The sequence below is a fragment of the Lathyrus oleraceus genome, chromosome 3 (genome assembly GCF_024323335.1).
Source record: "Lathyrus oleraceus cultivar Zhongwan6 chromosome 3, CAAS_Psat_ZW6_1.0, whole genome shotgun sequence".
Lineage (NCBI taxonomy): Eukaryota > Viridiplantae > Streptophyta > Magnoliopsida > Fabales > Fabaceae > Lathyrus > Lathyrus oleraceus.
In genome coordinates this window covers 534,559,260-534,585,469 of record NC_066581.1, presented here as the reverse complement: position 1 = coordinate 534,585,469, position 26,210 = coordinate 534,559,260, and the positions used below count along the sequence as shown (strand labels likewise).

The window sequence follows — 26,210 nt, the reverse complement described above, 5'->3', positions numbered from 1 at the left end:
GTGTCACATGGTGAGGCATAATCATATGTTCGTAGTTGCAGGGGTTCTTATTATAAATTGGAGTGGTTATACGATTTATTCGTACAGCATAGAGCAGCTTCTAGCTGGGCATATGCGATTAGAGCATATTTGTTGATGTTGATGGGTTCCACGATTTTTGCCGACAAGACTTTACACTTGCCAAGGCACGATATCTCTTACTGTTTATGGACTTAGATAGATGTTCGGGATATAGTTGGGGAGCAGCTGCATTGGTTACCCTATACAAATACCTTTAAGATGCGTCCATGTTCAGTTGCAAGTAGCTCGGTGGATATCCTACTCTCCTACATGTATATAATTTAATTTTGTTTATTAAGTGTTGGATTCATTTTATAAAGTATGTTAACTTAATTTATTTTATTTATTATGTTTTTATTTTGTAACAGTGTTGGATTCACGAGTACTTTCCAACTGTTGGAAAAAGAGGAGAGAATTGGAAACCAACTGATAATTGTGGTCTTCCTCGAGCGATGAGATAGTCCTAAAAGAAATGATTCTTGAAGGTGGATGGTTTACGACCTATTTTGGACGAGCTGACACCTGCCGACGTCATATGGCATCCATTTGAGGATCATAGAGGATGGTGTCAGTTTGATGAGTTATGTCTGTACAGGGGGTGTTTGAAGTGGGGTGACACAGTTGTTCCATACTTGCTTGACATATGTTTACGTCAGTTCGGGTACAAGCAGTATGTTCCATCCCTACCTTTTGATTGTATGATGGCTACTGATATTGATGTTGATTGGATTGGTTACCATCGAAGCGTTATTGTTGTGATCCGTCCAACTACCATGGTCACCACTCCATCTGACTTCGAAGTTTGTGATGGTTGAGATGGTCTTTGTGAAGAATGAGATGCCTTATCAACATACTCATGATACGGAGGGTTCCTATAAACAACATATTCTGCTGGTTTTTTCCCTTTCTTCTTCACTCCTCCTTTGGTTTTTAATTTCTCGGGTGGTGGACAAAATGGAGTCATTGTGGGGTATGCAAGTTCACAAACCCTACTCTTTAATGCCATTTTCCCAATAACATCTAATGACCTAAACCGTTTCCACAATTCATCTATTGCACAAGTCATATCCACATCTGATCCATCATCTGCACCTACCTCTAACTCAACTTCCATAGTTAGTTTCCTCCAATGAACATGAACAACATCTATGGGTATCGGTATACCACCTAGTGCGTATCTTCCTAACTCACAAGCACAAGGTAACTCATAAGATATTCTAAGAGTACAACCACATATTTTCCTGTTAGTTCCAACATAATCAACTCTCAATAACTCTTCAGCAATACGTCTCAAAGCAGTTCGAGACACTGAACCACGCAAATTACCATAAAATGGACTTATGTGCGCGTGCTCAACTTCGTAAAAATGTTTTTGAAAAGAAGCTCTAATGTTGCCTAGTTGTAACCTCAAGTTGTTATTCATAGCTTCCCAACATTTGACCATGTCATCTATATTGTTTCCTAACATATGCTTTAACTTCTAATGGTAGATTCAACCCTAAAAATAACATATTGAAAATATTAAAAATATCACATATAAAAAAAATATATAGAAAAAATTATAACATGTACTGATTAGTCGTCGTGTTACCCAAATGTAGCACTCAATTAATTCATGCTCCAACAAATCTCTGTCTATGTGGAGTCAATCATGTGTTTTTCACATAATTAATAAATCCACTATAATCAACACATGCTTGCTCAAGTTGATGCAACTGTTGACCATACTCAACCTCATCACTAGCCCAAACAACTTCCATTCATAATGTGTCTATCGTCTTTTGCAGATCATTCACCATATATTGTTTGCATTTTGCACCAATGTTTTTGTTAATGTGAAATCTACATAGCAAATTAATCGACCTGGGAAACATAATTTCAATTGCTTTCATCAAAGCAAGATCTCTATCTGTCAAAATCATTTGTGGACACAAATCTTTCTTCACAAACAATTCTTTAAGTTTCTCCAATACCCAGCAAAAATTCTCTGTCTGCTGAGACTCCATATACGCAAACGCAACAGAAAAAGTCAACTCGGTTGATGTCATGCCAACAATTTCAAACAAAGGTTGTCTATATTTTTCTATCTTGTAGGTGATATCCATAACTAACACAATAGGAAAAATATTCAACAACTTAACTGAATCAGGATGAGCCCAAAATATATCTCTCACAACTTCTGAGTCATCCTTTTTTTACTCCAATACACATAGTCTGCATCCTCAATAAGCTTAAACAAATGTTGTATCTCACTTCTAGGAACTCTTATCTCTTTTTCTATCACACTCTTATGCTTGTATATTTACGAAATCCGAGTGACATTCTCTGGATCTCGGTCTTGCAAGGAAAGCAATATGTGTCTAGGTGGTACATGTCTCTTTGTCAAATCAACGACATGTTGCTTCTCATCTGTGCTCAACCTACCAACAAAGGAATGACATTCTAATCTATCAGGTAAACCATGACAATGGACCCCATATTTTACATCAATCTTCCAACCAGACCATCTTTCGCTGGAGTCTACCTGATTTTAAATGGGCATCCATATTTCTTGGACGCACTTTGGGTTCCACTATCAGTATCCTTGTGTTTCTCATCTTTATCACAATCAAATATTAATTTGTTACTTCTCCCTCTCTTGCTTATTTCAGTATCTGAACGAGTGATAATAACGGTTACTTTATTATTGAGTCCAACCTCTTTAATCCATCTGATCACCTCTTCTCGTGTACCAAATCTTTGAGTCGTTAAAAACGCATCAGAAGTATCTACACATATTTGGGGAAGATTTTCCATTCCTGCACAATAAAAAAATGTCAAAAAAAAATCTATAAAAAAATGCAAACCGGAAGTCTTCAAAGAAGAGTTCCGGAATACAGAAAAATAATATTGGAAGTCTTCAAGGAAGAGTTCCGGTTTATGTCACTTTGTTAACCGGAACACATATAATAAGTGTTCCGGAACGTGTTTTTTTTTAAAAGAACCGGAACATTTTAAGTAAGTCTTCCGATTTACTGTTTGCAATGTTCCGAATGTCTTTTTCAAAGTCTTTCGGTTTGAAAAAAAATACATATCGGATGTCTTTTTTCAGGAGTTCCGATACGAGGGTGGAATGTGTAGTTTTCGAAAGTATCAACTGAATGGTAAAAGTGAAATGGTAAATTGGTTAAAAACAATTAAGGGTAAAATTGGTATTTTTAAAAAATTGTTGGGATATGAGTCTAAATGTAGGAATATGAAGTAAAATTTCCTTGATTTTGTCCATTTTATTTCATTCATCCCATTAATCTTGAGCCCATTAACCTAAGTATCCAATTTTATTTTTACACCCCAAATAAAAATATACAACAATAAAAAAAATTAACAAATAAAATACACATTGCTTTCAAATCAATTTTGCAGCATACTATTTCCCTTCTTTTAGGCCATTTGTAACGTCATTTTCATCTCGTGTCCATTGTATAATTATGAACTGAATTTTGTATTGCTTTTGCAGAAAAAATGAATTTGTAAAAATAAAAGGGAAAAAATATGGTTACACTTTTGCTTGGAGTTTAAAATTGAAAAAAGTGTCATTTGAGAAAAAAAGAAGAAAAACGTGGAAGATGATAAAAGGGAGATATGGGTGATGTGCTTGTAGTTTAAGAATATTATGTTTTTAGATAAGTTTTAAGAAATTAAAATTATAGAAAATAAGAAAATTAAACATATTACTATTATTATTATCATTTTTTAATTTTTTAATTATCCAAAAAAAGTTGAGGTAATAGAGACTTCTTGATTGTTTTAAACTCAATTTTATGCTTCTTATGCTTTGAATGTTGAAATTATAGATACAATTATTGTTATTGAATTAGCATGTTAATGCGAGAAAGAATCGACTTCGGGGTGGTAAAATGGATTCGGTCTATTGGGTTATCTGTTTTGTTTGCACTTTAGTACGGAGCAGATCAAGATTTTAGACACGTACTTTTTAATTTGTTCATTTTGTTCCGCTTTATTTTTTTCGAGCTTTTGTGGGTACGACTATTTACATGATTTATTATATTTTTAGACATAAAAGATGCATTATCTGTGAGTCCGTCCTGTTCTGCCCTCACTCTTTTGCAGGACAGACTTAAGTTTTAGGTCTACATCTTCAACTATGTTCCATTTCATCTCATTTTTTTTATGGACTTTTAATGAACGGACATGCTCGTTTTCTACCCATATATTGACTTAACTTGACTTGATTATGACTCCCATTTAATTAACTTGTCATTTAAATAACTCAATATCATTCTTTGGAATTAGTTAACTTGACATTCAAGTAACACAAGATCATTCTTTGAAGCTTACACAATAGATGGTTGAATTGTATGTGCTTCGTTAGAAATATGTATTTCAAGATCACTCACAAGGTCATTCATGTCTTCCGATAATGGAATAACTATCATTGACTTATATGTTTCAAACTTCACCAGTGGAGTATAAAGAAAAAATTTCATTACAATAGGCTAGAGTTTTCTATGTATAGATTATGTTAATTTGATGTTTGAATCTTTGTATGTGATAATTGAATTTGTTATATTTTACTTATTTTTCTGGTTTCTATGTGCTTCACGATTTTTAAAGGTTAAAAAGCACAATTAAATGGATAGAAGTTAAACCGTAAAAGATATAATAAGACCGAAGACTGTAAAAAAATAGGGTTAAGAGCACAAATCATGAAACATTACGGCATGGTCATAATGACTATTACGGTAGTAATGGTAAAAAAATATATAATTTTTTAATTTTGCCATTTCCATAGAGTATAGTTGAGAACATTACTCTTTGACTGTAATGCCCCTAGCAACCCTTGATTTTTCTATGTTTTGTTGTTTTAGATTGATGCTCTCTCCCATTCTCATTTTATTTTACTATGCCATTAACTCCTTTTATTACAAATTACGACTCTTAATGGGGTTTAAATCTATATAATGTATTGTATTTCTCATAATAATTCTCTTACAAATTTTAATTTTCTGCATAATCTATTTACGATTTCCTGCAATTTTATATTGCTTGAAAAAGTCTACATTTAGCACGTATTGAGGATGTCCAATTTTTCAATTCATGTTCTATTTTCCATATTGCTTTTAGCTTATGCTTATATCTATGTTTAAAAATATGTATACTCTTATATTAAACATGTGTGACTAGTTCTACTTAGATTTATGACTATAAAGAGTGTAAATTTTCAATTTAAAGTCTGTGCATATTCTGATCTTTTAGGGCTTAATATATATATATATATATATCTACAAAAGTAGAAATAGTCTTAGATATCAATCTCATTTGATGAAAGGGTGTGATTGATATCCGAACTAAAAAAATCAACGGTTAAACCGAAGTTATCCAATAAAAACTCTTATTAAAAATACTAAACCTTAAAGGATAGGGAAAGAAATATGATTATAAGATGTCAAAAGAAATATGATAATTTTTATCTATTCATTTATGCAAGGACATGAATTATTTTAATATATGATAAACAAGAATTTACGTGAGGAGTCATAGGCGGAAGTCATAATCCTAACTCTATTTTTATTAAATTTTAAATAAATCAAATCACTTCAAAACAAAATTTACATAATTTTAACTCATTAACTAAAATAGGCAAATTTTGGTACTACAAAAAAATTAATTGGTTAAGTTCAATTTTAACAAAACAAAAATGATTTAATTTAGTTATTTTAAACTTTTGTTAAGGCTCAGTTCAATTAAATTCTCCCGCTTAACTGCATAAACCGTCTTTGGGGGAGTACTTTGATCAATATATTCATCTTGATTGATAAGGAAATGATTATTGCTCAATATATTTTGGTTTGAATATTTTATTGATGTCATCTTTTGCCCATGGTTACTTGTTTGTGTAAGTGTGTGTTAGAATTGATGAATTGAGTTTGTTAGAATTGAGTTTTAACAAAAATGAATTTAATTTAATTAGTTTATGTATATTTATATAAAAGTGAATTTAAGTGTAAAAATCATAATTAAACTCAAGCTACAAATTCTACCTTTAAATTACTCCACTATTTTACGGTGATGGATAAGAGAAAAATCATACAAATGAGCCTGGCAAACACTCAACTTCCTTGCTGTGATAAATACATGTTGAACAAGATGGGGGAAATTGGTATCAAACATACTTTCTACAATATTTATATTTTTTTTGTTGAACTCTATAAACTCCCAAATGAACAAACATCTTAACACAAGCCCCTCCTCTCTTTTTTTCAGAAGCAGATATTGAAATGAGACAAGTGAATTATGATTATAATCTCACTAATGAAAACTCAATGCTTCCTACTAATATGCCTTTCGGATTATAGAACCCAATAAACTTTCAATAGTGAGATCAACACCATAACCCCCTCATCTCATCTTGGGAACCAACATGAAAGGATACAGATATCTCAAAAAGAGTTAAAAATAAATTGGTTTTCTTATATATTTCCCATAAGTGAAAGCAATCCTATTACTCGGATGTGATTAGGCCACTTAACTAATTCTAAAAGTTTATCTATGGTGAAATATTAGTTATTACATGGTTTATATATGAACATATAAAATGCAGATTCAAGAACAAGGGATGTTGTAATTTGCTAGTTATGCATCAAACTACCCTCAGTTAGAAATACCCAAAACACTAATTTATCAAAAAGGACTTGTTTCATATTTTTCAAGATAGATTAAATTGACTATTAGCAATAACAAAAATGCATTTCAAAATATATTTGTCATACAAATCTAAACGGGATAGTGAGTCAGCACATGCCTAAATTGACAACATATAGTACAGAGTACATGGTGGGTTTTAGATGTACTTGAGACCAGAGATATATTGTTGCCTAGTAATTATATACTGGGCCAGTGAATATATAACTCCTAAGATACCCAAGATCTTAATCTTGAGAACATCTGTACATGCAATAGGAAGCAGATTAAGGGGCAAAGTTATCCATGGTGGTGAGTCACTCTGTTTTGAATGGCTCCATACATACCTGGTGAAAATTATGTGACTGGGAAACGTAAGAACGAGGAGTGCCAAATTCTTCACCATAAAAATCCAGTCTGGCCCACCGATTTGAAGACCCCATCCACCAGCATTACCTTGCCAAACATCTTCCCATATGCTATATAAGGCAGTTAAAACAAAGTAGACTGAGATAACAACAGTCACAGGAAAATATCTGTGTTTGTCCCCAAAACCAGCAATGAAATCTGAATCCTGGTTGAGCAGCAGAAGGATAGGAGCCAGGAAAAATATAGAACGGTTTGAGCCACCAGTAAGGTAAACATTCAGGACCAAGCATATAGCAAAGCATAATATTGTGGCGACGTTGCCAACAGAAGGCATCCAGGCTCCATCAGCAGCCATCTTCTTAATTGTAAAGGAGGGAACAGTAGAAGCCCGGCGGTGCTGCATGAATCTTGCTCTTGGCAGAGAACTAGCAGATACATTTTGACCAGAATGACTGTGTCGAATTCCTCCACTTGAATCAATGATCTTTTCCCGCATAATTGAAGTAAGTTTATATTTTATTTCCAACGCTATAAGCATGAAGATTGCTGCATACAAACCAAGAAGAGATGTTCTGGCACCCTCAATAGCAAGCAATGTTGTAAGCTGCTTCTCCTCCTCGTCCAAATTTCCTATCTCACTATCTTCAAGAATATTTTTAATTCTCAGTTGGCCCTCCAAAAGATAAGTAACTGGAAAGAGAGCTACAAGTAAAGCAAATACCCAAGGTAAAAGCTTTGTGCTTGAAGCAGAGGGCATATGAGTGAAGATAACAAAAACAGAGGCACAAACCATAGTGACAACAATCAGAACATCCAGAACTACTGCCCAGACAAAGTATTCCGCAGCAATGTAGATACCAAGGGCAAGACCCATAGCAATGGAGTAAACAGTCCTTAGTTCAACAATATATTTAATGGGTATGATAGATGTAATGGATGCTAGAGTCAGCAAAATAGCAATAATAAGAAGCCAAGATGGCCAGGTAGGCTTCCCAGCTATAAACCCATAAATTGAGATATCATCAGCAGAATGGCGGGCAGTTTTGATAAGGTCCGACTGGTAACTCAGTGACAAAGGAAGAGGTGGCTGCATCAAAATTAGAAGTAGACCAGTTGCAGCTACAAGCACCAGACATCTCTTTGCAGACTGCAGAGTAAACAAAAAGCATATGATCAGTCTTTCAATATCTTACATGAATTGGGAAGGTGCGATGGTGCAATGTCAACTGTGATTTCTAATTATCTGGCCTGTGAGAACACAAAGGTTTGCATTTGATAATGAATAGTCCACAGTCCATACTCCAAAACCAAACATCGCAAAACAATATATTGGATAATTATACATACCAAAACATGAGAGAAATGAATAGCAACAATTGGAATACAAGCCACTCCAATCAACAGTGTACAGAAGCCCAAAATTAAACCATCTGAAGGAGACCTTCCGTTCCACCACTGGAGGGCTTCAAAAATTGTTTCACGGCAAAACCATACAGATAAGGCAACTATGCTGGCATGCACATAACCTTGCCATGGTTTCATCCTAGAACCTGTTTTTGATTTATCCCTGCAAAATCCAACAAAAATAATGAAGTACAATGAGGCAGACAATAAAGTGCAGAGGCTTAATTCCGTACTGTCAAACCCCTCAAAATGACAAAATCCAGACTCGCAAAAATTACCTATAAAGAAGTAGTGGAGGGGAAATAGCCAATAAGAGGACAGCTGAAACCCATACAACAGACTTAGATGCAATAAACAACATGGAAAGCTTTGAAGAAAAGAGGCAGGTCAAAATCCAAACAGCTTTTCCTCCAATTCGATGATCCACATATAGCCTTCTCACCAAAGCTAAACCCAATAAAGTTGTCATCACAACCATATAGCTAGGATACATCACCACATCTTCAAATCCATAATAGTAAATGCTGGAGTAACTGAAAAATCGGCTTTCAATGTGGCATAAGAGCAATGCGTGGCTTATCAGACTGATCTCAGACAAAAAGTTTATCTTGGAAGGCAGAAGAGTTAACCCAGGAATAGCCATAGCCAGGACAGCATTTGCAACAATCAGCTTACAAAAAGATTTAAGGGACATGCCAGCCAACCAAATATTTAAATCCCAGAAGTTGTGCAACACAAACCATGTGACCATCAAGCTCCCAAGAACAACAAAAGCAAAGTATGAAGTTAAGCTCTTCTTTTCAAAAAATCGAGCCAAATAAAAGCCAGCAGCTGCAGGCAGAGGCAGGAACTGCAAATCAAAGATAGATAATAGATCAATCTCATAGTGTGTGAGAATAGGAAAGAGAGAGGGAGAGAGAATTGATATGGGTAAATGAAATTAAATATTTAACCATCAAAATGAGCAGTGTAATCATGTAGTACCAAAGAAGCCAGTAAATGAAAAATTCAAATAGTTCAAGAAAACGTCAGGAAGCCGGCCAACCAATACAGATATGTCCTGATTACTATTTGGGGTTATTTAGTGGGGTGAATATTTAATGATATTGGATCAAGAAATAACTCGTTAGACAAAAAATCAAGAAACAAAAGAGTTGATGAGGACAAAAATTAGATACGGCACAATTGAGTAGTGATAAAATGCAATATGGCTCAAATTGAGAAGATATATACCATGGTAAGATTAATGGTAATCGGACAGAATAAAGTGGAATAGAATGAGAGTATGAAACTACATCACATTGCCTGCATCGTATGAAAAAGGACAGAATAGAAATGAATATTATTGGACGCATTTTGTTCCGTTCCCAAACGAAAAACCCTTCATTCTCCCTCTTACAGTTTAGGAGGTATAGGATGAAACCAGTCTCTTTCCTTCTTTTTCATAAAAATATACAAACGATGGAATTGTAATTATACTCCAACCCAATCAATTCCATTTAAATCACCATCTAATATCCTAAGAATGCAAATCTTCAGTTTCTGAATTCTGATTATTCTTTAAACAAAGTTGACAAAATAGTAATTCCTAGCTCGAGTCAGACAAAGAAGTAGAAATGTAAAATTATGAGATTTTAACACTAGATAGAAGATCTTAGCTGTTATGTCTATTTAAGAATCTAATATAAAAACACAAATATGCATGTCTTAAAATATGAATAAGGCATAATTCCAATAAAATCATGTTCATAAAAAGCATTTAAATATATAGTTACTTCCATAACAAATGGAGCACTAGCACTAGCCTAGCAGGTACACATAACCACTAGGAGCAATAGAAGTACCAGGAACAATAGATGACATTTTCCTGACACCCAACATGAAGAACCAACAACCAAAAAACAGCTAATTGTAAACAACATCAAACGAGTATCACAGCTGGAATCAGTCCAAGCTCTCACAAAGGCCGATAGAATCCTGCACAAACCAGAAACATGGAAAGACGTAAACCCCATGGGCCACCAGAAACAGCTTAGTTTAAGCTCCAACTACAAATGATGCAACACTCAAGGTGTGTAGTCCAGACGATAGCATAAACGAGGTTGCATAGACAATGTCACACCGTCAAAGCAATAGGATCAAAAGGAAAAGATTCAAAGAATAAACCACCATTTTGGCCTCTTCGAGTATGGGACATTATAGGTTTAGTCTATGAAAGAAGGGAAATTTAATAAATTAAGTCCAGTTACTTAACATTAACAGACCTGCTCACGTGACACATTAAATACACGGTTGCATCATTACGAGTATAATATGTGGCATTTGTCTCTGTTATGGATTAAAATAACCTCAATCAGGTTCCTCTTTTTCAACCTCTGTAACAAATACCACCTTCATCAATGCCACCATCCTCCACTTTTCCAAATCAAAAGACATTCCACTCATTCAGGTAGGGTGTGTTCTCTTCTATTTGCCTTTAATACGTTGTAGACATGGACTTCATGCACAAGACTATCCATTTCTCTTTCTCTCTTTCTTTGTTTCTTTCTCAACATTGATTTCTAAGAGCACCCTACAATTCTGGAACCCTTCTTTCACCTTCCATATTTGTAAGCTTTTTTCTTGCATCATCTTTACATTTTCTAGAAACTTCCATAGCTTTACCCTTAATAATTCAGCTTTAAAAAAGTTTAAGGCAATAAAGCTAAATGGCTTAGCTTGCTACAAATTCTGAAGCCCCTTGCACCAACAAAATTCTGAAGTGAAGCTAAAAAAATTGCTATATATCAAAGCAATAAATAGTGCCATTATGGTGAATGGTGAAGTTTTACAGCACTATCAATTCTTGAGCAGAAGCTAAAAAAAAACTTGAGTAAAGCCATCATCAACAATTGAACCATGCAATATAATGCTCTCGGTTATGCATTATAAGCCCTTGATTTTCTAGCTGCCCAACACATTAGAAGATTGGAGGGATTTAAAAAAAGACAAGTGCTTATCAAAGGGACTGGTGAAGAAGGTTGAATGTTCCAGAGGTTGGAGAAGAGTCATGTGACTCAAGGTGTTTTGGTCATTGTAGTCCCTAACAGAGAAAGATGCCACATATTACAACACAAAAAATCCAATCAGGCACATAACAGCAGAAAGTAATGAACCTAGCATAGAGCCTCAATTGATTGACAGCAGTTTTTTGAATAAATGAAAAAGTCCTTCTTTTAAGAACTACACTTAACTGACAATGCCCTACACTTTCAAGTTGCAAAACTGTGGTTTTACTCATTTGAAGCGGGTTGGTTTTAGGCTGGGAGAATACATGATATCATTGTTTAACTAAAGAGAGTAGGTAATTTCTGGCAAGATGGGTTTGAGGAAGATTGGAACACCGACAGGATCAGACACACTCTGTTAAAAGCTTGCAGCTCGCTGGATATGTTCAATCATGGTAGCTTCATCATGTGCTAACGTGTGACTCACAAGAAACACAACTGTTCCCAACTACTCATGTTCATAAATACAAAGCAAATTGCAGGTCACAAACAAACATCATACTTTTGCTATCATGCACCACAAAGCTCGGCAAATAAATCAGTCACAGTTTTGACTATCATTCTAAGATCTACTTGACTACCTAGCATGTTTTCATTATCAGTTTCAACTCAACACTCTGGTGTCTTACCGACGCATCAAGGAAGAACCAGAAAACTAACTGAATTGCTCCTTTTTTCCAACACATTTTTAATTTTTTAGAGGATTCATCCAGTGACCATTTCATCAGAGTATTCCTATCTTAAAGAATCTCTTTCTAACCCAAGAATAAAAGCCTACCATAATTCAAATACATAATCATCTACAGAATCAAATAGATCTACCCCCAAAGAAACCACTTTGAATCCCATTGAAGCAAGAAATCACTAAAATAAGTCAAAACATACTCACCAGTACAGGGTATCCAACAACAACAGCTCCAGCGGCACTGACAACAATGGCGGAAGTAGTGAAAGCAACTGAGCTTAGGGCATCAGAAACCATACCCATAGAATAAGCACCACCAGCAGCAGCCCCACCAAGCATAGTGATAGTAACAAGAACATAATTAAGTGGCGGAGGAACCTGAATATACCTCCCAAACGAATGAAAAACAACCCGAACCTCCAATGCAATGACAACAAAAACCAAAGCAACAAAACCATTCACTAGACGAATACTACGAAGATGAGAAGCATTATCAGAAACCCACCAGAGAGCACCTCTAGTAGAAGCATAAAGCTGAAACAGAAAAGGAATAAAGAAAAGCAAAATGAGGTCACAAAAGGAAGCATAGGAAGACAAAACAAGAGAGTAATGCGAAGCAAGATGAAAACAAAGAGGAACAAAGAGCAAATAGAGAGTGTGAACACAACTCTCAAGAGGACCAAGTATGAAACTATCTTTAGGAGCTTCACCACCATGAAACCTAGCATGATGACTAGTCTTAAAAGACGAAAGCCTCGGAACAGAGTAAAGCCAATAGAAAAAGCAATTGAACGCCATGAGATAATAAGCGGAGTTGTCAATCCCGACAGCCGCGACGGCAGCCCATGTAAAAAGCGACGAGGCAGTGATAGGGAGGCAAGCGAAGAGGAGACGTTCGAGAGCCGGGACGACGGTAGGGTTTTCGATGAGGAGAAACTTGAACTGAAGAGAAGACCAGATTCCAATAAGGAAAGTAGTATGAGCGCATAGGAACGTAGCGAGGATGGTTAGGGTTACGGAGGAATTGAAAGATGAGAAGAGAGAAGGTGAAGCAGTGAAGAAGAATGAGAATTGAGCGAAGATGAGTGAAATCCAAACGGAGAAGAATGAAGCGGGTTTGAAATTGAGTGAATCGATGATGTATGAGATCATGAGGCCGACGATGAGTGTAGCGGCGACGGTGGAGCCGCCGAGGTCGAGAAGAAACAAGGCGGAGGGAATGAGGGAGATTGCGATGAGGTAGTTGTGTGAGAAGGTGGTAGGGTTTTTGAGAGATCTAGAAGAAGAAGATGAAGATGAGAATGATGAAGATGGTGATGAAGAGAATTCATTGGAATTGAATCGATAAATGGTTTCTCTAGGGTTAGGGTTAGGGTTTGAGGAAGATGGTGAAGAAATTGAAATGTAGGGACGAAGTGAACGAGGTTGAAGCATTTTGGGTTCTGTGTTGACTCAGAATGAACTCGTTCGGACACTCTCCGGAGAGAAGAGAAACCCGCAGTAGAGAAGAAGCTGATAATTCCTAACTGAAACGATGGATGTGATTGTCGTTTTGGTATTTCTTAGATTTGGGTTGATTTAGTTGTAGAATTGTGGGCCTGGTGGGCTTTGATGGGATGAAAATTGAAAACAAAAATTGTTAAAGATAATCCCTCTACTTGGTGTTTTACCCCCTGAGGATCAGGATTGCGTGATTTTCCGGCGAAAAAGTCACCATGATTTTGAATCAATTTTGTCCGCTCGATATATCTAACGGTCAATAATAAGCCACGAGTACATAAGTTTATTTTAAAATTTTCAAAATTAAAATAAATCACCACCATCCAAACAACAAGAAAGACACATTGTTGGTTTAAAAGTTTTGTTCATCATCACCCATTGTCTTCCATGGAACCATCGTAAGCTAAATCATCTAACTAAAACACACATGGATTTAAATGATAGAGGGGAAATGTACTATCATTTAACTCCCTTTGAACTAGGAAAGCAAATTTTATTACATATATTAGGGGTGTATATGCGTTGTTTTGGTTGAGTTTAACTAAAATCATGATCCAACTCATACAAGATACACCGATTTGAGTGATTTAAAATAATCACCCACAATGTCATTAGGTTGGTTTGGATAAACCCACACATTTATGGATTGGATTGGATCGGATAGTGGGTTATTCAATTTTTTTCTTTTTTTTTCTTCCTTATATAGTTATAAATTGTGTCAAATCTTTTCTTAATAAATAGTTTAACATATTGCCGCTATTTTTTTTAAACATAAAATGTACAAATGCACGATAAAACTCATCATAAACATATTTGGAAAAACCAAAGTTATATTATGGTAATATCTATCATTGTATAAAATACTTACAACTTACAACTTACAACCACGTCTCCTGCATTTAAGGTAATTTTGACCGAATTTAAACTAAGCATTCAAGATTATGAATCCAGATATTGCAATTTTAAAATTATAAATAAATAAAATAAAGAGGCGATTAAATAGAATGGAACATCAGCATACCTCTACGGTGAAATTGTGGCTTTATTGTTGACTGATGCATGTGTTTTTCGATGGGACAACAAGAACAGTGGTCGCACATCAGGAGGACCTGAGAATGAAATTTCGTCACACAAAGTTTTTGCTTTGGATTTACTTTTGTGTTTAAGTTTTTTAAATACATTAACATGTGCCTTATTATTGACTCCTCAATTTATCATACAAACAAAAACATAATAATAAAAACAAATGTTTGTTTAAAATATATACTATTTAACGTCAATTCAACGAGTATCATTATAAATGATTTATGAAAGCTTAAAATATGATTTCAATTCAACAACTACCGATATAAATGTGCTGAAAATACCATTTTGCCCATATTCCTTTTGCTGAAATTTTGACAAAATTGAGACATGAGACATTTAGGGCCTGTTTGATTTGATTTTGTAAAACTGTATTTTAGTTTTTAAAATTTGAAAATAAGAAAATTTGTTTGGTAGTCTAATTTTATAAAATTGTTTTTGAAAACTATTCTCTATTGAGAGTTTTAAAAACTAAAAAACTAAAACAGGTTTTAGAGGTTTTGGTTTTTGGTTTTTAGTTTTGGAAATTATGATGAGGAAAAAACAAGGAAAAGTGGTACACTTTTTAAAACGATTTTTAAAAGTAGAATTACCAAACATGTTTTATTTTATTGTTTTTCTTCAAAACTCTTTTAAAATTAATTTATAAAATAGTTTTTAAAAACTATAAATTTTTCAATTTTTAGATTTTAGAAACCAAAAACAATTTCTCCAAACAAGTTTTTAACTTTTAAATTTTTAAAACGATTTTTAAAAACAGAGCTACCAAACAGATTTTATTCCATTAGTTTTTTTAAAAACAATTTTTTAAAACTGATTTATAAAATCATTTTTAAAAATAGAAAATCAAAACTCAATCAAACGAGCCCTTATTCTTCACTTTATTGATTTGTTAATGAGATTGCTTTAGTTTAGCACAAGCAACTATATTATTTTCTTTTTCTCCATAAAAGAGCAATTGTTTCTAACCACTTCTCTTAAAACACAATAACATATATGGATGTACAAGTTTGACATTTACTTTCTAATTCAACTTCACACATTTTCGATCAAGTGCAAGTTTTGTTTTTATTTTATTTTCCAGAATGAATAGGCTCTTTGAACTATTTAAATATGTTAATGACAAGAATGACTTGTGGAAATTATCGGTAAAAAAGTTAGACATAACTGGAGTGTCTTATCTACCAAAAATATCACTTTATAATGCTTTTCATTCTTATAAAGAAGGATTTTCATCACCTAATTTTATACAGCAAATTTCAATTACAAATATTAGGGTTATACATGGGTCGGTTGGATTGAATTTAGTCAAAACCATGACCAAATCCATACACAGTAGACCTATATGGGTGAGGTAAAATAATCACCTACAACATGATTGGGTCAGTTTGGATAAACACACAAATTTGATGGTTGGATTGGGTTAGATAGTGGATTTCCCATTTTTTTCCTTTTTTTTCTTCCTTATATAATAATAAATTATGTGTCACATTTTTTCATTATAAATAGTTTAACCTATTACCGCTATTTTTTAAACATAAAATATATAAATGCACGATAAAATTTATCATAAACATATTTGGAAAAATCAAAGTTACATACGGTAATACCTATAATTGTATAAAATATCTAAAAGTTACAATAATTAACATCAAAATAATCAAAGTGACACATTCTAAATAAGTTGAAATCATTACTTACCAAATAAAACAGGTTCAAAAGGTTGTAATTGGAACAATCAAGATCAAAGACATCAAAATCATAAATTATTAAATTACAAAAAATAGTCACTCAGTAACCCATGGATTATGTGGGTTGGGTGTGGGATTATCAATAACCCAATCATTTTGAATCATTTTTCATTTTTTAAAATCGTGTTCATCCAATCTAACCCAATTTTTTAGATCGGTTTGGGTGTGTTTACCGGGTTTATTCAATTTACTCAATCCATATACACCCCTGACAAATATAACCGTAAAGATGTCATATTAATACCAATTAACCACACCTCCTAGATTTAAGGTAATTTTGACAAAGATTTAAATTAAGCATTCAAGATTATGAATCCATATAATATCATTCCAAAAATTTAAAAATAAAATAAAAATAAGAGGAGACTAAAAAGAATGGAACATCAGCAAACTTCTACGGTGTTGTAGCTTCATTATTGACCGACGCATGTGTTTTTTGGTGGGACAACAAGAATAGTGGTCACACACCATGCCCAAAGAATGAAATTTGGTCGCAAAAAGTTTTTTCTTTGGATTCAATTTTGAGTTTCAGTTTTTGTAAATACATTAACATGTGTCTTATTATTGACTCCTCAATTTATAAGACAAACAAAAATATAATAATAATAACAAATATTTGTTTAAAATATATACTATTTAATGTCAATTCAACGAGTATCATTATAATTAATTTATGAAATCTTAAAACATGATTTTAGTTCAACATCTACCGATATAAATGTGCTAAAAATACCAATTTATCCATATTCTTTTTGATGAAATTTTGATAAATTTGAGAAATGAGACATTTATCTTTCACTTCAGCGATTTTCTAATGATACTCCTTTAGTTTAGCATAAGCAACTATAATATTTTATTTTTCTCCATAAAAGAGCAATTGTTTCTAACCACTTCTCTTAAAACATAATAACATATATGGATGTACAAGTTTGATATTTATTTTCCAGTTCAACTTCACACATTTCCGATCAAGCGTAAGTACATCATTATTTTTCTTCTTTTTTTCTTTTTTGTTTTCCTATATACATCATGTAACTTCACCATTTCACACATTATCAATCAAGCGCAAGTACGTCATTATTTTTCCTTTTCATTATTATTTTCCTCTATGCATCAAGTTCACTATGTTGTTTTATGTTTCCTTTTTAAAATAGGTGCCGAAACCATATATCAAGTTAAAATTGGAATTTAAGTATCAAATTTTGAAGGATAATCAGGCCACTAAAACAATCTTCATTAAAGCCCATTTATCGTCAATGTATAGTTTTTTTCGATTTGTACTTTTTAAAAATTATGTTTAAGTTCTCCACACATCTTTTTTCATCATAATTACATGTTTTGGTTTTTCGCCATAACCATTTTCATCCATACACATTCAAGTTTTGTTTTTATTTTATTTTCCAGAATGATGGGGTCTTTCGAACTTTCGAACTTTTTAGATATGTTAATGACAAGAATGACTTGTGGAATCTGTAAAAGTTAGACATAACTTAAGTGTTTTGTCTAACCAAAAATAGCACTTTGAAATGCTTCTCATTGTTGTAAAGAAGCATTCTCATCACCTAGTGGAATAACATGCCTAATTTTTTAAAGCAAAATTCCATTACAAATATTAGGGGTGTACATGAGTCGGTTTGGGTTGACTTTAGTCAAAACCATGATCCAACCCTACATGGTACACCGGTTTGGGTGAGGTAAAATAATCATCCACAACATCATTGAGTCGGTTTGGGTAAAACCATAAATTTGTGGGTTGGATTGGGTCGGATAGTGGATCACCCAATTTTTTATTTTATTTTCTTCCTTATATAATTATAAATTACGTGTCACATTTTTTCTTAATAAATAGTTTACTGTATTACCATTATTTTTTAAAACATAAAATGTATAAATGCAAGATAAAATTCATCATAAACATATTTGAAAAAACAAAAGTTACATTACGGTGATACCTATAATTGTATAAAATACTTGCAACTTACAAGAATTAACATCAAAAAAATCAAAGTGAGACATCCTACATAAGTTAAAATCATTACTTACAAAATAAAATAGGTCATTTTTTCATCTTTCTTTGGTCTTTATTCTTCATTTTTCTCCTCATTTACTTATTTTGATTTGTTTCTTCGATCAAAAACATGCAATGAGAGAGTGTCATCAGGTTGCTCCATGTAAAACTTATTTTGATTTGTTTCTTCGATCAAAAACATGCAATGAGAGAGTGTCATCAGGTTGCTCCATGTAAATTTACTCTTCTAAATCTCCATGAAGAAATGCAGTCTTCACATCTAGTTGGAAAATATAACTAAATTTTTTGCCTTAGTCGATACAGTACAACAATGAAGTTACGATATTGACTAATCCTCGACAATGGCGCTAAAAACTTGATGGGGCTATTCCGCAAGTGTACGGAATCAATCTTAGTTTTAAAAGATATCGAACCCACAAGGACCGATAATAAACTTTATCGTTATCTATTGATGCTATGTAAATCTAAGGCTATAAATCAAAAATAGGGGGAAACTAAAACTAAGAAGATTTAAAATAAAATAGATCTTGGAAAATATATCAAATAAGAGAGACTGAAATATGGTTTCCAGTGTATCTCTGGGACTCAATAAATTCTTGGCGTTGGCTATGTTTAAAATGTTTTTTGGGAGAAAATGTTAGTTTAAAAACACTAGCCTCACACTGTCGTGTTATTGGCCCGTGTTATACTTCTGAACCGTAAATGTCATGTTGTCGCTCCACACGTACAATTTTGAAATACTTTTTGAAAACTATTAAGTCTTAATTAATGTCTAAAGCGTTATCGCTGTATTTAGAAATTAAAGATCTGATTTTCATTGATCGGGTACTGGTCTCACACTGTCGTACTATTGACCCATACATGAGTGTTTTGAAATTGCTAATGCAGAAAATAGATCAAACATCAGTCTCGTATTGTCACACTACTAACTGATACTTGAACGATTCGAAATTATAGATGCAGAAAATTTATCGGATACTGGTCTCACACTGTCGTGTTGTTGACCAGTATCTAAATGTTTTCACTGTCATGGAAAACATTTTGAATATTAAATCTTAAAAACCAGAACCAGAAAAATAATATAAGACTAAAAGTTACGCTAATTAAATTTACCGAGTCTCATCGGAACGACGGTCATCACATAACGGAATCTATAAACTTAGCTAGACATAATATGCATATAACTCATATTATTATTATTGAACATATAAAACAAAAACATGATAGAGATGATATAGATATGAATTATGTTAGATTCAATATCACACGCATACAAGATCAGATTCAAGCATATAGTTACTAGTTAATAATAAAAGCATATAAAACTTACGAGAATTGTAATAATGTGAGAAATCAAATGCGGAAGAACTTGAATAAGGTAAAACTTCTAAATAAATATAACATCAAGATTAATATTCGACGATCTAAGTAGTGTAAAGAATTTTGAATACAAAGCAGTGTACTAATCCCTTAATGTGAACGATTAGTATTTTTTACGGTAAAATATACGCCTAATGAAAACTAGAAAAACTTGGATATTCAATTCTCCTAAAAACTAACTATATATAGTGTTACATATGCTGAACTGCAGTCCTGAACGTGTAAAAATTGCAGGAGGAAAATATGGAGGAATGAGGGAAGACTGGGTTTTTTCTATTGTAATTTTTCAGGGGTCGAACTGCATGGCGGATGCCATGATGCTTGTGGTGGTCGCCACAAGTGCAAAGTGAAGATCCTTACCGTTTTGTACTACACGATGCACACCATGGTATGTGTGGCGATCACCACAACTCTTTGACAACATCTTCTTCATTCCCTTTCTCTATCCAGTGGGCTCCATGACTGCCTGGTCATGGTTGGGGCCATGGCGAGCGTCATGTAGGTGACCATCAGTGTATTTTGTCCTTTTTTCCTTCCATTTTTCGTCGTTTTCATCTGATTTCTTCATGTACCAACTCCTACTTGTAAAGTATTTGAAACATACACAAATTACCAGCATAACACTACAAAATATGATAAAGTAACACTAAAACATGTGCAAATCAAGTCGAAATAAACTATGTGTTTCGGTGTTATCAACATCCTAACAATCCTAGCAATTCGACTACTTCATGTTTGAACATACTTCGCCTACAGCATGCAGGATCAACATGTGAACAGACTTCGACTACATGCTAAACCTTTGTCGAACCAAGAAGTTATCCTTGTTGAGACTAGAATTAGATCCAAATTCTCACAATAAGATGCATACTTTCATAATAAAATCCTCCAATCTTTTAAGTATTCTAAAAACTCCTATACTTTGGATTCTAAGACCACTTAGAGAAAATATAAGAACAAACTCTCACCCAAATGAGAATAACCAATTTATTTTAATATATATTATATGACCATATATATTATGCAAGTCACAATAAATGAAAATAACCATTCCTATGTTTGAAAAATAACAAAAACAATATAAATAACCTTGAAGTTTTCTGAAAATATTTTATTTCATATGTTATTTGGTAGATAATACACAAAATAAATATTAGATAAAATTATTACACATTTGTTATAACTAGTTGAAACCATTGACTTTGAGGATCATCCAAACAAGAAAGACTATCATCCACACATATGCATTTTTTCGTGACTATCTTAGGTGAAGTAGGGGACTCCCTTTCCAAGCACAAGTAATTTCCTTGTCTATCCAAAATACTCAAATGAAGATTTGATGCTGATAACTTTTTCCAAAAACTTTGCTTGCTCTTGCAATCACTTGAGAGCTTCACTTGAGACCCTTCACTAATTGCTTCAATGCAAGCACCATTTTCAACCAATTTAATTTGTTGTCCTTCTTGATTCCACTTACTTGGCCAATCACAATCACCCAATTCAAGTTTATGATTATTGCTTACTCTCACACATTGCCCACTTAATGGATGATATATTATATAGGATTTGCTTGAATTTGAACTTGGTTCTACAATTATGAAAATTAAAATCAACTTGTCATCATAAAATATTATTTATTTATATTCATAATTCAATTTTTTCTCGTAGTAAAAATCATAGTTTTAAATTGTGATCAGCATCGACAATTACGACATGATTTTTAAATCATGTGTGCGGTCGCATCAGATAATTTTGATCATGTTTATTCAAATCTTCAAACTAAAAATTAAAATTTCATAACCCTAAATTTCAATCTTCTATAGTAAAAATACCATACCTAGAAGCTTTTTGTGTAAGAGTTGAAATCTTTGTGGAAATTCTGCATATCGAAGTGATCTAAAATAAATATTCCATAAACCAAATGTCTCACTCACCCTAGTCTCATTCTTTCTAACATAATATGCACCTTGTGCTGCCCACAAAGCCCAATCCAAATCATTACCAACAAGATAAACCATCATACAAGACATAAATCTTTGGTTCATGTTATCCAAAATTTCCATGTTCATACCAAATTCACTCATAACCAATGCACTTGGGTTGGAACCACTCATGAGAAATCCAGCTTTATCAGTCAATCCATTCATTACATTGGCACATTTTTGGTTTAATGGTTTCTCAATCCAATCACTTCGTGGCCCACTTGACCAAGCATAAGAATGTACCTCGTACACCAATTTGTTACCTATGCTTGTGTTTAAAGGATTTGTTTTCAAGAAACTTAAATCAGTGTCATAGCTCAAGCCTGATACAAAAACAAGAACATTTGGATTTGCATTGTAAACTGTTATAGCTCCTTGGCTCATGTATTTGTGCCAATTTTGTTGGTTTTGATTTGGACCTCTTAGTTCATTTCTTAGCCCTATTGCCACAACCTATATAATTCAAAAACCAACCATTAAAGAGATGGTTTTTTTAATATGTCAAAATAATGGATTTATGTACCTATAACTCTTGAAATATTTGCGTAATATTTTATAATCTCTAAACATTTTTTTTATAAAAAAGAAAAGAGATTAGGGATGGCAAACGGGCATGCATGTCCCATTTAGGGTTCCTCCACAAAAGTTAAAAAACACAAGATGTACTGGATATAATTGAATATGCAAGCCTAAAATTTTGATTTATCTTGCAAAAAATGAGGATGTGGCGGGACAGGCTCACGGGAACTATACCTTTAAAGCTTAAATTTACAAAATTTTATTTTAATGTCAGCACTCGCAAAAGCCTGCAAAAATTTAACGGGACGAGGCTATCATATTAGAGAGTGTGGCCCTTAAAAAATGGTTCGTCCCACAGAAAAGTGTGGGTAAAACAGACATGTCTTTCCTCTAGAAGGACCATGTTTTGATCATAAGGCTATTGATAAAACTTTAAATATGCAAGTCGTTGATACTTATAATTTTTTTATTATAAAATTAACATAATAAATATATTTTTAGAAGAGATAAAATACTATTTTTATATGAACCTGGGATTTTCCTTTGACGCGATTGGCAACATTGGAAAGTCCTTCTAACCATTCTTTAGGGTCAAAATCTTTGTCACCAAAGAACCCATTCCCATCATTACCATCACAACACCATTTAGGATCACTAACATGATTATCAACCAAAACCATCATATCTTGTTTTCCAAACTCATCAATCACCAAATCAAAGGCTTCCACAACTGTAATATTCTCTAAAGAAGGATTATAAAATCTAATTGTTAACCTAAAATCAATGAGATTCAATTTGTCAAAATTTTCTCCAACTTTATACATTGAATAACGTGTAAACATATGTGTAGCCCATGTGTATCTAACACAATTAAATCCTAATTCCTTCAATTGAGATATAAGATTTTGTAAGGATATTGTGTCAAGACCCTCACCTATCATTGCATTTAGGTGGCTTGACCAATTAACACAATGTAACTTTACCCTTTTTCCTAACTCGTCTACTATCCATCTTTTGTTGGTTGAGAGAGGAAGAGAGTTTGAAATTGATGCAAAAATTGAAAATGACAAAAGTAAAATTAAGAACAAATGTTTTCCTATCCTCATTTTTCTTAATATTATAATATAAAATTGGTTTTGTTTTCAATTAATTGAATTACATAGTATTTTATCTTGTGCTTATATAATTTTTTTTACCAGAGTGTCTGGGGATAATAAACTTAATATAATTTTTTTGGCCAGAGTGTTTGTACCATGATAATGAGCTTAATATAAATGATAAGATAAAATCTACTTTATTTTTCTAATTATAGTATGGATATGTTTTAAAATAAGACATCTATAATTGTCTATACAGAGAGATTTGAGTTAAGGTACATGTATAAAAGTAGTTTTACAACAAACAACAAGTTAAATCTATAAAATTTTAAATATAATAATATTCAAATAAATTTATAATATATTAAAAAAGATTCTTAAAAATTGCATCACATCAACTCAAAATAAAACCGCACATCTCATATACGAATACTTGTTTAAACATTGAACCAAACATGAAAATTTAAAAGTGAATCTTGACCCCGATGTCACAATATTATAGTCTTATTACAACTTAAAACACACTAAAAGACTTAACACGTCAGCGTATAAATACAACTAGAATAAAGTGGATTGGTCTTATACATCATCCTAAATAACCTTATAGCAATGCAAATATTCATTAGTCTCAATATGAGGATACCATTCACATAAGTTCAAACCATAGGAACATAGAAACGGGTGGGTGAGAATACATTCTAAAAATTATAAGGTATAATAACAATAAAGGATAATATAGATCAAAACTCACAATCAATACGGTAATCACATAACATTACACAAATAATACAATATTACACAGAGTTACACGACATGACACAGTATACACATGAATGCTTATACAATAGACATCATCCTCTACTCCATATGCATGTGGTACCAGTCACATAACTCATGGCATATTCTGGAAAGACATGTGGACTACATTATATACCACGACACTCTTCTTGAATTATATTGTTTAAGAGGGCATGTGAGCTAGGATCTGTACTAAACACGCTCTTTAGACGCTCATAGACTCTAATCAATCTAGGAGTACAGACGAGCTACATATGCATTATAACACTCTCGTTAAACTCTAATCTAGGAGGACATGCGTGTTACGTTCGTATTACAACACTATCTCTAGACTCAAAATTCTAGGATGACATGAGAACTACATCTGAACTACGACACTCTTTATGATTTGTATTAATTATATTTTTTTCAATTGATCATTTTCTTTCCTGTTAGATCTAAAACATTGAACGTCAAATCAATCAATAAAATTTTCCACCAATGATTTATAATTTAAAATTTCTAATTCAACTCCCTTACTCTCACTTCTCTTCTTCATCTTTATTTTTCTTAACTGATTTTTTTAATTGTGTTGATATGTGTATCTTTCTCTTATTATTAGTGATAATCCTCCGGTTTTAATTTTTTTTTTTTGTCTTCTATTTTTTTATTTATATTTATAAAAGAAAAGAAAAGAAAAGAGATAGAAGAATAAAATTTCTTTCTTTCAAATTTCTTATTTTGTTAAGATTAAACATTGTTAAATTTCAATAAGTGAATTAAATATATTTATATCTTTCATTTTCTTTTGACACATTTGTTTTTTAACATGTTTTTTTTCACTCTTTGATGAAAGATTTTTATAAAAGGTTTAAGGGTCACTCTTTGAATGAGTCTTTCTACAGTGAATATTTTTTAAAAGATATCTTAAGGGAGTCCTCTACCTTATTGAGGAGGCATGGTTTGATTAGAGTATTCTATAAATATTAAATATATTTTTAAAAGATATTAAGAAAAAATACATAAAAATAAATAAAATATATCTTAGTTGTGGTGAACATACAACCTAAATTAATAAATATAATGATAGAATAGAAAGATGGATGGAAGAAGAAGTTATAATGGAGAAAAGATAGTGCTAGAAACATAATGGTTAAGTTATTGAAAAATAAATTAAAAAACAATTTTATTACAAATTTAATGAGATGAAGCGTTATGCATTCAAGTAGTGATTATTATTATCTAACCTAGCGTTCAAACGGGCACTCCGTGCCCGTTTGTCCGTTTTTTTACTGTGCTAACGCGTGAAAATATTAATAGCGTCTTTTTTTATATGTTTGGTTTTAATATAAATTATTTATATGATGAATTATATTGGTATTTATTCATATATATATATATATATATATATATATATATATATATATATATATATATATATATATATATATATATATATATATATATATATATATATATATATATATATATATTAAGTTTTGTTTGCAATATGTAATATTCACGCATTAAATTTTGTTTGAATTGAGAAAACTGCATTTTGGCGTGACTTTGTTCAACCAATTGTGAGTGGAATAATTTGGTGATTAGGAATACCATATATTATGAAAAAAAGAAAATACGTTACACCAAAATTAAGTTTTATCTTTATATAATTTTATAGATAGTTGAAAATCATAAAAAGATTTAGATAAAATAAGACAAAATTTGTTTAATAAATAATTAAACATAAATGTTAACAGAGACATTAAGTGACATTGTTATATTTTTTATTGCGCAAATGCGTAGAAATATTAAGAATGTCTTTTTGAAAAAATTAATTTTAATA

General features: G+C 32.4%; 2 protein-coding genes across 2 annotated transcripts; both read right to left on the bottom strand.

The window, feature by feature from the left end:
• Positions 1-6,788: 6,788 nt before the first annotated feature.
• On the bottom strand, positions 6,789-13,801 carry LOC127128772 (uncharacterized). The gene is made up of 4 exons (XM_051058142.1): positions 12,451-13,801; positions 8,793-9,364; positions 8,458-8,677; positions 6,789-8,257 (listed from the first exon to the last, which is right to left on the bottom strand). The coding sequence occupies exons 1-4, from the start codon at positions 13,678-13,680 to the stop codon at positions 6,902-6,904; spliced, it is 3,378 nt and encodes a 1,125-aa protein (XP_050914099.1). The 5' UTR covers positions 13,681-13,801; the 3' UTR covers positions 6,789-6,901.
• Positions 13,802-21,155: 7,354 nt separating this feature from the next.
• On the bottom strand, positions 21,156-23,596 carry LOC127132014 (glycosyl hydrolase 5 family protein). The gene is made up of 3 exons (XM_051060877.1): positions 23,021-23,596; positions 21,827-22,424; positions 21,156-21,577 (listed from the first exon to the last, which is right to left on the bottom strand). The coding sequence occupies exons 1-3, from the start codon at positions 23,594-23,596 to the stop codon at positions 21,156-21,158; spliced, it is 1,596 nt and encodes a 531-aa protein (XP_050916834.1).
• Between the last annotated feature and the right edge of the window lie 2,614 nt (positions 23,597-26,210).

Bases quoted from the DNA above. Each gene is read 5' to 3' on its own strand.
- LOC127128772 (XM_051058142.1), bottom strand. From the start codon at position 13,680: ATGCTTCAACCTCGTTCACTTCGTCCCTACATTTCAATTTCTTCACCA. The intron at 8,678-8,792 runs GTAATTTTTGCG...TGGATTTTGCAG, and splicing joins CCTCCACTACTTCTTTATAG to GGATAAATCAAAAACAGGTT. The intron at 8,258-8,457 runs GTATGTATAATT...TTTACTCTGCAG, and splicing joins TTCATTTCTCTCATGTTTTG to TCTGCAAAGAGATGTCTGGT.
- LOC127132014 (XM_051060877.1), bottom strand. From the start codon at position 23,596: ATGAGGATAGGAAAACATTTGTTCTTAATTTTACTTTTGTCATTTTCA. The intron at 22,425-23,020 runs GTTCATATAAAA...TGAATTATATAG, and splicing joins GCGTCAAAGGAAAATCCCAG to GTTGTGGCAATAGGGCTAAG. The intron at 21,578-21,826 runs GTATGGTATTTT...TCATAATTGTAG, and splicing joins CTTACACAAAAAGCTTCTAG to AACCAAGTTCAAATTCAAGC.